Raw genomic sequence first — 15,188 nt, 5'->3', positions numbered from 1 at the left:
ATCATCAGTTTCATTCTGGTTTTCCTTGTAAGGTTCACAGTAGCTGACCAGGTCTGTATCTGTACAGGACCTTCTCCAGCACTTACTGGGCAAAATACTTTGACATTCACACAACAATCAAAAGATATAATCCCATCCTTCCTTCAGTAGACTGTACCTTGAACACCTTCTGTGGTCCTACCTACATGCTTAAACCACGTCAAATGGCTCCTATTAATCCAAAGAAGCAGCAGTTCTACTCATTGTTCTCTCCTGAAGACTCAGCCTAGTAACCCTACAAAAAGAACCTCATTTTAGCCACTTGTATTTATGGTCTCATTATTTCCATAACCATCCAGCGCTTGTAAGAAAGCTTGAGCAGGCAGCAAAGTTGAGGATGTAGGCTGACCAGTAAATTGGCAGGTTTGTGTGTGGACAGTGCTCCTTCTTCACCACTATTGTTTGGTATAACGTTAGAAAACCTGTGAACGTTACAATCAAGTTCCGGCCTCACTGGGCCACATGTTTTGGGCCAGCACCAAATTAACATCTTTCTGGACCAAAATCTTTAAATGCCTTTCAGACAGCCTTAGTGACACAATCCCTACTAATCTATTAATAGCTGTGTTTGGTGGACTCCCAGATTTGCTTAAAGTGGAGAAGGACAAACTAACTGTGATTGCCTTTACTTTACTAATAGCATGTAGACTTATCTTGCTCAACTGGAAGAATCCTAACCCACTTCTGTTAAGTCATTGGGTAACTGATGTTGTGTATTATTTGAAATTGGAAAAAATCTAATTATCACTTAGAGGATCTGTTCAAAACTTTATTTTTTAAACCTGGTGGGATCTAATCAATAACATTTTAGAATAAGCTTTTAAATTGGGAAAACGGTTTTCTTCCCCTTTTTTTCTACTTTTAAAGTTGTGCTATGGCTGTTGGTCTAGCTCTGTTTCTCATGGGTCGGGGTTGATTTGTACTTAGTTTTGTCAAGTTTGACTTGATTGTCTGGAATGTTACTTGCTTTTAATAAATTCAATAAAATGTGAATACAAAAAAAGAAAAAATGCTTTTGTTGCACTAATATGCCAGTCAGTCTCACACAAGTATATTTTATCCCTCTCATAAGCAAGTCACTTGAACTCCTCTATTTGGGTAGATACTCACTTCTTACCAGCAGGGAACAAGCCACTGTTTTCCAGGATAGGATGGTGACCTTAGATTTGGAGGTACTAATTCTGATTTCAAACACATCATAGGTAGATACGGTGAGCCAAGTGGACAACGACACCTACAAATGGCAGAGATGCAACACTTAGCTTCCAAAATTCTCCATTCTTTAGCTACACCTTGATATTGTGTCCATGAAAGCTGAGAATAGAGGAGTGGATAGGACATACACATGATACGAGTCCAATAACCATGTTGAAAAGAGTTGACTTAATGTTAACTAGGAGAACACTGCTTTTGCTCCAAAAAATTCAGGATGGGATGGTACAGGGTATATGAATCATATACTCTTATAGTTTTACAAAAACACATTATGACAAGATTGGCAAATTCCACATGACCCCTCGTGTATCTGAATGAGGATAAAGAGTTTGTCCACTGATGCCAGGACAGAATCCACATAGCTGCTCCTAGATCTGAGGCTCAGCTATCTGCAGATCTCGCTATTCCAGAGTGCCAGCATAGACTTTCCCGTTTACACTAAATGTTCTAATTGAAACTTAAAACTGGCTCCTGGTTAGTGTGAGTGTACGTTTGAGTGGGCTCTGCGATAGACTGGCACTCAGTCTAAGGCCGTTCTTTTGTCATGTATCTGATATTAGGCTCAGGTCCCCACAACCATGAACAAGATCAGGTAGGTTTGAGAATGTTATGTTGTAAAAGTCCCAGATATGCACACATTATGAAAACACAGACATTAAAAAACACATAAGTAGTCTTCTACAAAAGGCAGGGTGCAAGTTTCAGTTTCTTTGATTTTTTTATCCCTTTTTTATAGCTGTTATTAAGAAAAATTACAGACTAAGCTGTTACTTAATTCCAGGGCAGGATCAGAATGTGTGGTTTGGTTGACTTCCAGCTTGTTGTGCTTTCTCATTTTTTGTCAGATTAGCTTCAAATGAGCCAAGATAATGAAAACTGGCATACTTTCCAGTAAACTAACTTATTAGAGAGGAAGAAGTGTTTTATGGCATCATTTTAGATAGTACTGTAACCTAGGTAAACCTCACACAGATGGGGAAGAACGTGTAAAAACCAAATAGACAATGCATAAGATTTTGTCCAAGGGGGCTCAACCTGTGAGCAGTAAGTGCTAACCACTGCATTACAGAACGTCTAATATACACATGTATGTGTGTGTGTGTGTGTGTGTGTGTGTGTGTAGTGACCCTTAAAGGGGAACACCATTGAGTCAACTCCTCACTTAAAAGGACCAACATAAACAACCCAGTCTAGTCACAACAGTTTTTATTTATAAAAGCAAAAGTTCCAGGAAGGTATAGGGCACAGGTTACATAAAAATAACACAACAGATGCTCACCACCTCAGGGTCTGTCTCCACAATATATACAAGGGTTGTTCAGAAAGTTTCACACTTTATATTTTTGTTGGAAACAATGAAAGCGGGAGAAGTAATAATTGGTCATGTCTTAGAGTGTCATGTGACTAGTTCTGTCTGGTAAGCCGGCTGCCCTTGCAGTTTGGTATAAGAGTTGTCACCCCCGTGGTGAAGATGGCTGCGAGACTTCTAAAGTGCACCAAAGAGGAACATCGTTCTGTCATAAGCTTTTTGTGGGCAGAAGGTGTGCCGGGAACACAAATTCATTTCCGCATGTGTGTTCAGTATGGGGATAACGTTCTCTCTCATAGAGTCGTCTATGAGTGGATTGAAATGCTTGAAAATGGCCGTACTAGTGTGAGAGATGTAGAGCACTCCGGACGTCCAGCTACAGTCACAACCATGAGGACTGAAGAAACCCTGATGTGAAAGCAGTGGTGCATCAGTGAGTATGTGCTCAACCAAAAGCATTTTTGGCTGATGGCATTAAAAAGTTGGGAAAATGTAATTGCAAAGAAAGGTGACTATGTAGAAAAGTGATATCATTTGCTTTTTTAAATTCTTAATAAATAGAGTTAAAAAAAAGTGCAGAAACGTTTTGAACGTCCGTCGCAACATTCTGTCCCTGGCCTGCCATTCTTCTACTCTCTTCTCCAACGGTACTGGCAAGTTTCTCTCCTCTTCTCCACTCGTTTATCAGGTGGGCTGTTTCTTGACTTCTTCTGGGGTCACAGCCAATTGATCCTTTGGCAAGCGTACAGCTGTACATAAAAGGCTAGGTGCACCTGTATACAGTATTTGGCTGCAACTTTAGAGTAGCTTCCTGCTGCTTTTTTGTGGCATGAAGCACTAATATGTGTTTGCTGGTTCTCTTTTGGCCACCTTAAATATTCCATCCAAGACAGTACCTTCAATTCCTGTTTGGCTCCTTTGCTTCCCATGCAGGCGATGGTGCTGACCAAGCCACAAATGGCACAATGGTGTATTATCTGGACGATGTTCTCGAACAAACCCTAGATGGTACATCAGCCTCCTGTCACGCAGTGTTACAGACCAGTTCCTGGATGGCATTAAAAAACCCTGCAGTGTGTCTCCACATTTTGGTGATCAACACTAAAAATCCATATTGTCATGGATAGAATGGCATCTTGGCTGGGGCAGCTGTTAGCAGGTCAGGAGACCAAATTAAAGGAGACTCAATTTGAGTAATGAGCATCTCAGTCTGGATGGTTGCTGCTCCATGCCCCAATCAAGGCAATGGAATAGTGGATGAACAAAGGGAGGCGGACTATGTGGTAGCGCTGCATTAAACCTTAAGGACCTGAAGGAAAGCCCAGTTGAGTTCCTCAGGTGCCACCAGAGGCTGCTGCCAGGAAAGACTCCTGTGCTTTATGGCAGTTCTGCATCATTTGTAAAAATAAAATTAAGAGAACACTTAAATGACACATTAGATCTCAATGAACAAAATATTCAAGTGGAAAATCTTTAATTAGTAATACTGTATAATTTGTTGAGAACAAAATGATGTAACAACGGTCAATGGAAAGCAAAATCACCAACGCATTGAGGGTAGGATTTAGCACCACACCAAAAATCAAAGTCAAAGATTGAAATCACTTCTGAATAATGATGATAAGATACTCTCCATCTTTGCATCCTATGAACAATTACATTTAAAATTTAATTTTCCAGCAACACATTTCTTTCACTATCTTCAAATCAGAAACTTGCCCGATTTTCCCTCATCTCCCACCTTCCTCTATGCTGGAAAAAATATTGCTCAGTCTCGAGGAGAGGACTCAGACAGCATTTCTGCAATATATAAAAATATTTTACAGTCCCTCCTTTTCAAAGATCCAAGAGGACAATGGGAAAAGGATCTCTTACTCAACATATCAGAAAAGGAGTGGAAGGTAGCAATGAAGAGAATTCATTTGAGCTCCATATGCGCAAAACATGCAATTATTCAACTCAAAACTATATATCGAGCACATCTGTCTCTCTTAAAATTATCCAAAATGTTTCCAGGGCAAGATCCAACCTGTGAACGCTGCAATCAAGCTCTAGCCTAAGTACTAAGTATTATGTGGATGATGGTACTTTTTGGCATGTCCTTGTGGAAATTTTTAATAACTATATTTCTTAGTGGTGAGGCGAATAAGAGACATTAATATGATTAATTGTTTTGGTGTGGTACGGATTACACCTGCAGGAAAGAAGACAGTTAAACATCGAAGTGTGAATGAGGCTTCAGAAGTGATATTCGTTCTTTTCCACACAAAAAACAATCTTTAAAACCCCAGACATCTCTTTAGTGATTTTCACATTTCCCATGTGTGAAATGAACTATGAAACAATTTTTAGCCTCAGTTTCATGAAACTCTATGCTAGGGGTTGCCAAGTTCGGTCCTGGAGGACCACCGTGACTGTAGGTTTTCATTCTAACCCTTTTTTAATGAGTGCCCTGTTTGTGATGCTAAGTAAATTCTTGTGAATTAATTTTAATTGAATTGCTTTTTAAGATTTGTTCCCCTGAATTTCTTCATCATTCCTCTGAATCGCTTCATTTCTTTCCTTAATTGGCACCCAAACAGAAATTAAATGTGAAGTGAGTGAGCCAACAGAAGACCACCTAAGTCAGGGCCTCAGACTCCAACCAATTTCACTCCAACCAGTCCCTTAATGAGGTGCTGATTCTTGTTGTTAATTAAACCCGTTCTTTAATTGCGTGACTTGTTGCTGCTCTCATGGTGTATTAGCAGACATTTCCGAAATTGTTGATGTTCTCTTTCTAAGAGCTCCATTAAAATGTTTTGTGCACCTGAGCAGATCGACATTCCTGATACCTTCATCTTTCTTTATTTTCAGATTGTATGATTGCCACCAGTTGTTTTGGCTCTTTTTCTATCTCATTATTCTTTGGCTGCTAATTAAGGAAAAAGAAACAATTAAGGGGTCTGAGTCTTCAAGAACAATTCAGTTAAAATTAATTCAAAAGAAGTTAATTAGCAGCAAAAACAGGTCACTCATTAAGAAAAGGCTTAGAATGAAAACCTGCAGCCACGGTGGTCCTCCAGGACCGGAGTTGGCAACCCCTGCTCTATGCAAATCGAGCTCCACTCATACCTATTAATTATGTTTATTTCTTTATAAATAAGGTGTGTGCTTCTGACCCACTAATTATAAGATTCTGGAAGGGTAAGGAAGATGGAAGGGAAAAAGTAGTTTAGGGTGTCTGTTGACATTTCCCAAATCTCCAGCATGGGAAATTTCACTGCAATTTGGTGACTGACATAAATGAAATTAATACAAATAGGCACGGTTGCAGAAATACTTTTGTTGCAGAAAACCAAAGATGGTTATGTACAAAATATTGTTTATAATGATTTGCAGCAATGGCATTAATTAACTGGGATATAACATCTGCATGCACAACTACAGAGGGCATCAAATACATAAAAATCCAGGTGTTTCTATCATGTAAATGTAAATCTGTTCCTAAATACTAGTGAGCATCTAGGAATTCAATTCAAATACATAGTATTCTAAGATTTGATTATTCCAGTTCAGGGATGTGGGAAGTTGTAGCGTATCATGACAGCACTGGGCATCAGTTCACTGCAGGGCACACATGCATACACCCACAGTCACAGCTTCGAGCTGCCAATTAACCTAACCTGACATATCTTTGGGTCATACTTCTCTTGCTAACTTTGAAATTGACTGCAAGGTGAAAAGAACTCTTAACATCAAGTAATTATTGTACAGAAATTGCCAAGCCACAACTTGTTCGGAAGTTGTTAATTTTACATTTTTTTCACCTTGTTATTTGGAGCATTATGTTATATCCTGTATTATAGGGTGTTAACTGATGTTTCTTGAACCAATCCAGTAAAGGGCTTACATGAGACTTCTCACTTGACAGTTTTTGCACTTGACATTTTCTCATTTTATGTTAAACTACAGCAATTGCTATGCTGAACTGATCTGATAAGAATAGCAATCCTCCAGAGCTAGGAAGTATTTTTGGCAAATCTAGTTCTCTCTATGAGCACTCATGAATAATTTCAGGGCTCATTTAGAAATTATGTTGTTGATTATATCAAGTTTTCTCAATCTGAATATATATTTTTACTTTCACACTTACGTAAATGAGATGGTTACTTGGCTTCTTATATTTCCAGTAGTACACTGATAAATTAATGCAATTCCTTCAGTGTAGAAAGCACTAATAATAAAAATCCCTTCTGCACATTTCTTTAAAGTCTAGAGTCTATTAGCTATGAGGCGAGTCTTATTACAGCTAAAGTGCGCTGCGGCAGGTGCCTTCAGCATTCTCTTTGTCATTGTCATATATGATTATTTATGGATCATATTCTCATTTTTTAAATACGCTTCATCCAGTTTAAGGTCTCAGAGATTTTACAATATAATAGACAGTATGATATTATAGAATATTTCACTTTTCAAGGCTGCATGCAGCCTACTCTAGGAATCAAATCACAGATTGTGCTTTTGCCACATTATACCTCACTCTAGCACACTAATTTGGACCAAAAAGTGCAATATGTAGTAAAGTAATGTACAATGAGGCCACTTCTACATAATAGAATTTGTTGGGGAGTTTAGTCATTTTTCAAATTTAAACTTAAAATTCAAAGATAATGCGGCACAATGCAGTAGTAAATTAATACATTTTAAAAAACATAAAGCAGCTAATGGGGTGGCACGGTGGCACAGTGGTAGCGCTGCTGCCTCGTAGTAAGGAGACCTGGGTTCACTTCCCAGGTCCTCCCTGCGTGGAGTTTGCATGTTCTCCCCATGTCTGCGTGGATTTCCTCCCACAGTCCAAAGATATAAAGGTTAAGTGCATTGGCGGTCCTAAATTATCCCTAGTGTGTGCTTGGTGTGTGGTTCTGGAAATGTGAGAGATATGCGACAATATATCCACTGCATAGTACGGCACGACACGGTTCGGTTCAGCTCACTTTTGGGGGGTTTTCCACTGGGAACAGTACCTGGTACCTGGTCCTTTTTTTAGTACCACCTCAGCCGAGGTTCCAAGTGCGCCGAACCGTTACCAAAACGTGACGTGTAAACTCTGCTGGTCACTGATTGGCCGGAGAAAATCGTCATTACTGTGTCACTGAACTTGTGACACGAGACACAACAGACCCTCTAGATTTTTAGCACAGCCAGCGAAGGTTCGGACGCACCATTTTGTTTTAACCAAAAATGGCTGTTTCGTGGTCTATTGAGGAAGTACAGACGTTCCTCTCGTTGGTAACCGAGGAGCGGATCCAGCGAGAGCTGGATGGGCGACGCGAATGAAAAGTTTTTCAGGAGGTCGCTAAGCTCTTGGGCGCACACGGCTACCATCGGACTTACAAACAGTGTAGGGACAAGTTAAAAAATGCAGTGGAAAAGCGCCATATAACGACACGTGAATAATCCCGCCCACACTAAAGCGGTACTAAACTGCAGTCGAAACACAAACCGAGCCGAACTGAGCTGAACCAAGGTGAGCTGTACTGAACCGTGCTGTGCCGTACTATGCAGTGGAAAAGCGCCATAAATATGACTATCTGCTTTAATAAAGCTGCCATTGCTGTATCCTAAACATTGTGGTGCCCTGAAATGGGAGGACCATATAGAAAAAGTGTTTTATTTCTATACGCTATGACTAAAATGTAGCAAATAACCTTAAGTTAAAGTCTACAATGTGCACTTTAATCACATCGGAATTGTTTGATTTGTAGTTTTATACGGTGGAGCAGAGAGGTAAATCAATAAAAAATGTGTCTCTGTCATAAATGTTATGGAGGGTACTGTATTTAACTGTGACCTCAAAATGGTTAGCTATATACTAACAATGTTTATAAAGCATGTCCAAATTAATTTACTAAAATGACCTAACATTTAAATTTCTGAAAATAATCAAATTAGAAAAAAAAAACACTTTCAATTTAGGATAAGTGGCAAAATGAACAGAAGCCTACCTTGAACTTGACTAGCTTGGTTAAAAAACAGATAAATGGATGGATGGCCTTGTGAATGAGTGTCATTACTGGAGTCAACAAGAGTTCACACTACCAATGCAATTCACTTATGGATCAGACAAAGCAGAAAGAAAAAATTCACTCATAAATGAATTTTCTGGATAAACGCCACATTAACTGTGGTTTCGCTTGCGTAAAGAATTTCCAAGAACTGAGTTTAAAAGTGTTACAGCAGATGTTTGGCTCCAGTCCCTGCAATTGTAACCTGGATATATTGATACACAGTAGAAGGTGTTAAAATATTGAGCATTTATCTTTCTTTGTTTGTATAGTATATATTACCAGCAACCACTTTACACCCAAACCTTAAAGCACACAGATTATGTGAAAATTTGTTAGCTTTAAGTGTCAGAAATCTAACAGCTTTCAAAGTAACATTTTCCAGACTGCACTCTCAAGTTAATGTTGATAGCACATAAAATAATCTTTACAGCTTCAGGAAAAATGAGGCAAAATATTTTACTGGACAGTTTATTTTGCTGTCTGAGACTTGATATTTTTGTAACACAGTATTGATAAAAGCTGGAATATGTGCATTCCCTGATTCTGGATTGGTTCTGTTTATTTTCATGTCTTCACACCACAAATCTAGTTTAAATACTTCCGTACTTGTATTAAAATTAATTTTCATTCAGAATATTTGTCCATTTTTCAGGTCCATGAAGTCCATCTTATTGCTAAAGTCTTTTGGAAAATAAAGGCTTAATTCCAATTTAAAAAATATATATATTTAAAGGCCCTGCGGTGGGCTGGCGCTCTGCCCGGGGTTTGTTTCCTGCCTTGCACCCTGTGTTGGCTGGGATTGGCTCCAGCAGACCCCCATGACCCTGTAGTTAGGATATAGCGGGTTGGATAATGGATGGATGGATGGATATATTTAAAGGTCTGTCATGAGCAGTGTTGCATAAAAGAGATGCAGGCTGAGAGTGAGACAGGCCAGCTGACGTCACGTAGAGGTGCTCCGTTCACAGTGTTCAGAAGCAGTCCGAGACTTGGAGTGCTCCTATTAACTCACGTCTATAAGGGGACTGCTTCTAAGCCAGATAAAAATTCTCAACTGAGATGCTTTGTGGTGTAGGTCCAGAGCAACACACTTGGTGACAAGTGTGAGGTTTGCTCTTTGGATAGGTGGAGGGCAGTGGTAGTGTTGCACAGATAAGGTGGAGGCTGAGAGAAAGTGAGTTGCAGTGTTCAGAAGCAGTGGGTGCAGCTGATCCAAGGAGTTCTCCTATTAGCTCACCGTGTATGGAGACCACTTCTGAGAGTGTCATTGCAGGTTTGCAGCTGATCACCATTGTGCAAATAAGCAAACTGAGATGCTTTGTGATGTGAGTCCACTCCAATCCACTTGGGTGGGATCTGCACTGTGGACAGGTGGTGTGTAGTCATGTTCTTGAGCAGAAAAGGTGGGGGCTGATAGAGAGAGGGGTCAGCTGACATCACCAGGAAGCACCCCACTCTCAGTGTTCAATAGTGGTCTCTGTTCGGTGGACACTGCCAACGCTGTAAGGAGAATGCTTCTGAGCCATGTTTGCAGTTAATCACCAGCAGTTTACCACTGCGCAAATTGGTGAACCGACATGCTTCGTGGTGTGAGTCCGCCCCAATCCATTTGGCAACAAGAGTGGGATTTACACTGTGGACAGATGGTGTGTAGTCATGTTCTTGAGCAGAAAAGGTGGGGACTGATAGAGAGAGGGGTCAGCTGACATCACCAGGAAGCACCCCACTCTCAGTCTTCAAGAGTGGTCTCTGAGTGTGGCTTAGACTAGCCCTCTTATTAGGTTACGCTGTATGGAAATTGCTTCTGGGCCAGACGTTGTGGGCCAATGGCGGACCACCGGCAGTTCACCACAGTGCAAATCATGCTTCATGATGTGAATCCACATCAGTCCACTGGGTAACAAGTGTGGTATTTTCGCTGTGGACAGATGGTTTGCAGAGATGGTGCTATGCAAATAAGGTGGGGCTGACAAAGAGAGAGAGGTCAGCTGACATCACCAGGACGTGCTCCATTCTCCAAGTTCAGAAGTGGTGTCTCTGTGTGGTTGAGACTAGCTCTCTTATTAGCTTACTCTGTAAGGAGATTGCTTCTGAGCCAGACATTGTGCGATCACGGATAACCATGGGCAGTTCACCACAGTGCAAATCAGCAAAACGATATGCTTCATGATGTTAGTCCAAACCAGTCCACTTGGTAACAAGTATGGTATTTGCACTGTGGACTGGTAGAGGGTAGCAATGGTGTTGTGCAGATAAGGTGGAGGCTGATAGAGAGAGAGAGAAAGAGAGAGAGAGACGTCAGCTGACATCACCAGGAAGCGCCCCACTCTCTGTGTTCTGAAGTGGTCTCTGTGTGGCCGAGACTGGCTCTCTTATTCTCTTACTCTGTGAGGAGATTTCTTGTGAGCTCGGCTTGTGAGTGACCACCAGCAGTTCACCACAGTGAAAATCGGTGAACTAAGATAATTCGTGGTGTGAGTCCACTGCAATACAAAATCATTTCATGATACATCACAAAATTTGATATTAATGTAGCTGGAACAAACTCTAATTTACCTCAGCTGCGTAAGTAGGAATGATAAATTTTGAAAAAAGATTTTGAATCGCTGCTAAGGTTTTAAAAAATCTCTCCCCCAGCCTTTTGTAATTTTACTTTTCAACAACAGCACTGCCAAACTAACAACAGTAATAACAATGTGCTTTTTTTCCCTCAGATGCACTTTGCCCTAATATTCACGTGGAAGGAGACAGATTTAAACCTACAAATGGTGCAGAAAAAGATGAAATTCCAGGTAAGAGACTTTTCTTGTTAATTTATTTTGTTCTGGATAACATAGAATTGGATCATTTTTGGATAAATGTATAAATTTCTCATACCTGAAGCAATCAATGATAGGTCTCCCACCATTTAGATAACAGTTCCATCCATCCATTATCCAACCCACTATATCCCAACTACAGGGTAACGGGGGTCTGTTGGAGCCTATCCCAGCCAACACAGAGCGCAAGGCAGGAAACAAACCCTAGGCAGGGCGCCAGCCCATCACAGGGCACACACACCAAGCACACACTAGGGACAATTTAGAATCGCCAATGCACCTTGCCTGCATGTCTTTGGACTGTGGGAGGAAACCCACGCAGACACTGGGAGAACATGCAAACTCCACGCAGGGAGGACCCGGGAAGCGAACCCAGGTCTCCTAACTGCGAGGCAGCAGCGCTACCACTGTGCCACCGTGCCGTCTTAGATAATATAAATTACTAAATAATTTAAAATATATATATATGATCAAAATAATGCTCTTTTTGATGAATCATTTGAATAATGATGGGCTGACAATTTAAGATCTCACTGACGTTCTAGACAAGAGCAGAGCTATCAAGCAAAGCATTGTGAACTACACAAATCCTGAAACAAACACAATTCTTTAACTTGTGTAGGAATATATGTTTTTGTTTCAGGACTAGGGTTAGATGTTATTCCTCATTCTAGCTCACTCTAAAGCCACAATACAGGCACTCTGCACTCTGTTTTCTCAAATGTGTCAGCTCTGCACTAGCGTCAGTGATGTCTTATTTTCAACATATTTGAACTTGAATCTTGTACTCTGTAATACACAAGGCTAAAATACAAAGTATCACACAATAAAAGTTATAAAATTAACAAGTAGAAGAATTTTGCATTGTTAGTCTCATTTAGTCATCCGTCCATCCATTATCCAACCCGCTGTATCCTAACTACAGGGTCACGGGGGGTTTGGTGGTGCCAATCCCAGCCAACACAGGGTGCAAGGCAGGAAACAAACCCCGTGCAGGGCACCAGCCCACCGCAGGGAATACACACGTACACCAAGCACACACTAGGGACAATTTAGGATCGCCAATGCACCTAACCTTTATATCTTTGGACTGTGGGAGGAAACCCACGCAGACACTGGGGAGAACATGCAAACTCCACGCAGGGAGGACCCGGGAAGTGAACCCAGGCTTCCTAACTGCGAGGCAGCAGGTCTACCTCATACAGTCATATCTTACTTTATTTAAAAACAAAGCATTATATTAAGATGTGGACTCATCCATAAAGTAACACAATTTATCCTTTGCTTTTTAACTTTATGTAGATCAACAACAGTATTTTAGTAGTCTCAAGTTAAAATAAAACAGTTTCAGTGGTCACAGACCCAGCCCATGTGTATACAAATTAATAAATTGCCCAACCACATCAGTATAATGGGATTGTATCAAAGTGGCTGAAGTCACAAAGGGGAAAATCAAAGGCACCAGTTTAGTGTCTCAATTCTAACTTATTTTCTTTTTATGCATTGGGCAATGCCATCTGCAATTGAAATGGACATTAGGATTATTATAGTTAAAAGTGCAAATATTAAGGCAGTTTGCAAATCAGAGCTCAGTTTTCATTGCAATTGTTTTATATTTATTGATTTCTTTTCCTGTTCATTTCTTTAGAATTTTAAATGACCAAACTATTGTTCATTGTACTTTTGAAGCAGATGTTGTAAATTCTAGGGTTGCATTGGTTAACACTTTTGAAAATGGTTTGAATCCTACATCTATTCACTGTATGTGTAGAGTCTGCACATTATCCCAGTGCTGTGCAAACTCCACGTGCTTTTGTCTTTTCATTCTGATTTTTGTCCCATAGCACAAACAAATGTACAATGGGTCCAAAAAGTATTCACTTTCCTCACACATTTTAAATGGATAAATTGGCACTGTTGCCCATCTATCTGAACTGAATATCCCACATGTTTTCAGAAAGGTCTGCAAATTTATTAAAAGTCAAAATGGAAATTACAAAAACCAATAATGTCACCAGAATTAAAGTCACTGCACATTAATAAATAAATAATACAGTAGTTTTCTAGCTATTCATCATTACAGAACAACATCCACTAAATATCCCTAGGTCTCGATTTCTGAGCTTTTGCTTTTTTGTGGCCAACCCCTGACTTTTAGATCTTCTGTTTCAATGGCGTTAACATCGTGTTGTTTCTCAATTTTGTTGTCCACTGTTCTTTACATACCTTATCATCTTCTGCATTTTTCACCAAGCTAACTTGATAGGGGGCCAGGGACGTCATGGTGATTACAAGAAAGAGGGATACAGTTACACAGCTTCTTAAATTTGACTACTTACAGTCCAGCTGGTGCCCCGTCGTCTGCTTTAGAGATGTTTAAGTTTCACTGGACCCAGTGACTTCCACACTAAGAATAGCATTCACGCATCTGTTTACCAGCGTTCAGAAAGTCTGCGGACAGAATGTATCGATACTGAACTTTAGTTTGCTGCTCAGGATATATTTTAAGCGTATTTTACAAAAAGAGAAAAGAATAATGGATGCTGTAATTTTATTGTTAAACATGAAGATTATAATCTTTTTAATTTACAAAACATTTCGGCACAGAAGTAAAAAGAGTGACAGAAATGTACGTGGTAATAATTTCACTTCTGTTTTGCCCATGACATTTGCATTATTAACTTATTACATTTGGACGCACACACACCCATTCACACACATCTAGACATATTTGGTTACAAGAATGTGGTGCCCTCTTCACCCAGAATAAATACTGTATAATGTGTTAGTAATAAATAAAATACTCACAGGGAGGCATAACCATGGGAGAACACAAAGTACAGATAACAAGAAGTAAAACAAAACCACTGCTAGTTTTACCACTAAAGTACTGTCTTCTTCATTCATCTTCTGTCCCCCACATATGAAAGTGGCAAATGACTTCCAACAGGGAGCCTCTGCACCACCTCGCCTCAACACTCTAAACTCAAATAACTAATGATATAAGATAACATTAAATCTCCTTGTTTCACACCTTGGATCAGAGCTGACTTTATAAAGTCTCTGGGACATCATGTCACAGTTCTTTCAGTGTACGGCTCACTGGTGACTCTGTCTGCCACCCTTGACAATGACTCGACATACAACGTTTCGAGTTTACAACGCTCACTCCCATAAAAACTTTTAAAAATTGAGACATGAGAAGGAATAAAGGTAAGGATTTTTTCTGTTACTACAGTACAGTGTACAGTACAGTATATTTATGTCCTTTGCCTTTTTCTGTGTCTTAGTTGTGTTTTTATGTTCTAGATTATGATTTTGCAAATGTGAAAGGATAGGTAAGTGACTGAGGCTAGGGTGTGTTTCGACTTACACCAAAATTCGGGTTACATCACTGTTGTAGGAACGGAACTGTGTCGTAACCTGAGGACCCTCTGTATAGGGCATACCACCTCCAAACCAATGATGCCAGTGCTGGTTTCTTTCTTTTCTGAAGATCAGGCTGGGCTCCCTCCCTCTCCTTTTCTACCTTGCCTACGAGCAACAGATTGTGACATCTCATGACAGTAGCTTGGCAATAAGATGTGCTGGAAGAAATTACTCTGAAATTTGTCATGCCTGTGGTGATGTCAGTGAAATGGCCTACCATCGCCTAGAGGCACAATGCCCAAGCCTTAAAATTACGTACAGAGTTCTTGATGTATGCTGGGTAATGGGAGACCCCTAGACCTATAAGTGACAGCAAGGTGACCTTTT

The 15,188-nt window shown here is 40.1% G+C and overlaps 1 protein-coding gene across 2 annotated transcripts in view; it reads left to right on the top strand.

The window, feature by feature from the left end:
• col22a1 (collagen, type XXII, alpha 1) overlaps nt 1-15,188 on the top strand; it is a 401,136-nt gene that overhangs the window by 94,383 nt on the left and 291,565 nt on the right. For both annotated transcript variants that reach the window (XM_039736671.1, XM_039736672.1), the window contains exon 4: nt 11,328-11,405. In XM_039736671.1, coding sequence (XP_039592605.1) covers nt 11,328-11,405 — 78 coding nt within the window. The remainder of the gene's footprint in view (nt 1-11,327; nt 11,406-15,188) is intronic.

This window comes from Polypterus senegalus, chromosome 15, assembly GCF_016835505.1.
Source record: "Polypterus senegalus isolate Bchr_013 chromosome 15, ASM1683550v1, whole genome shotgun sequence".
NCBI lineage: Eukaryota > Metazoa > Chordata > Cladistia > Polypteriformes > Polypteridae > Polypterus > Polypterus senegalus.
Note: the sequence above shows the minus strand (reverse complement) of the source record. Positions and strands in the feature narration are given on the sequence as shown.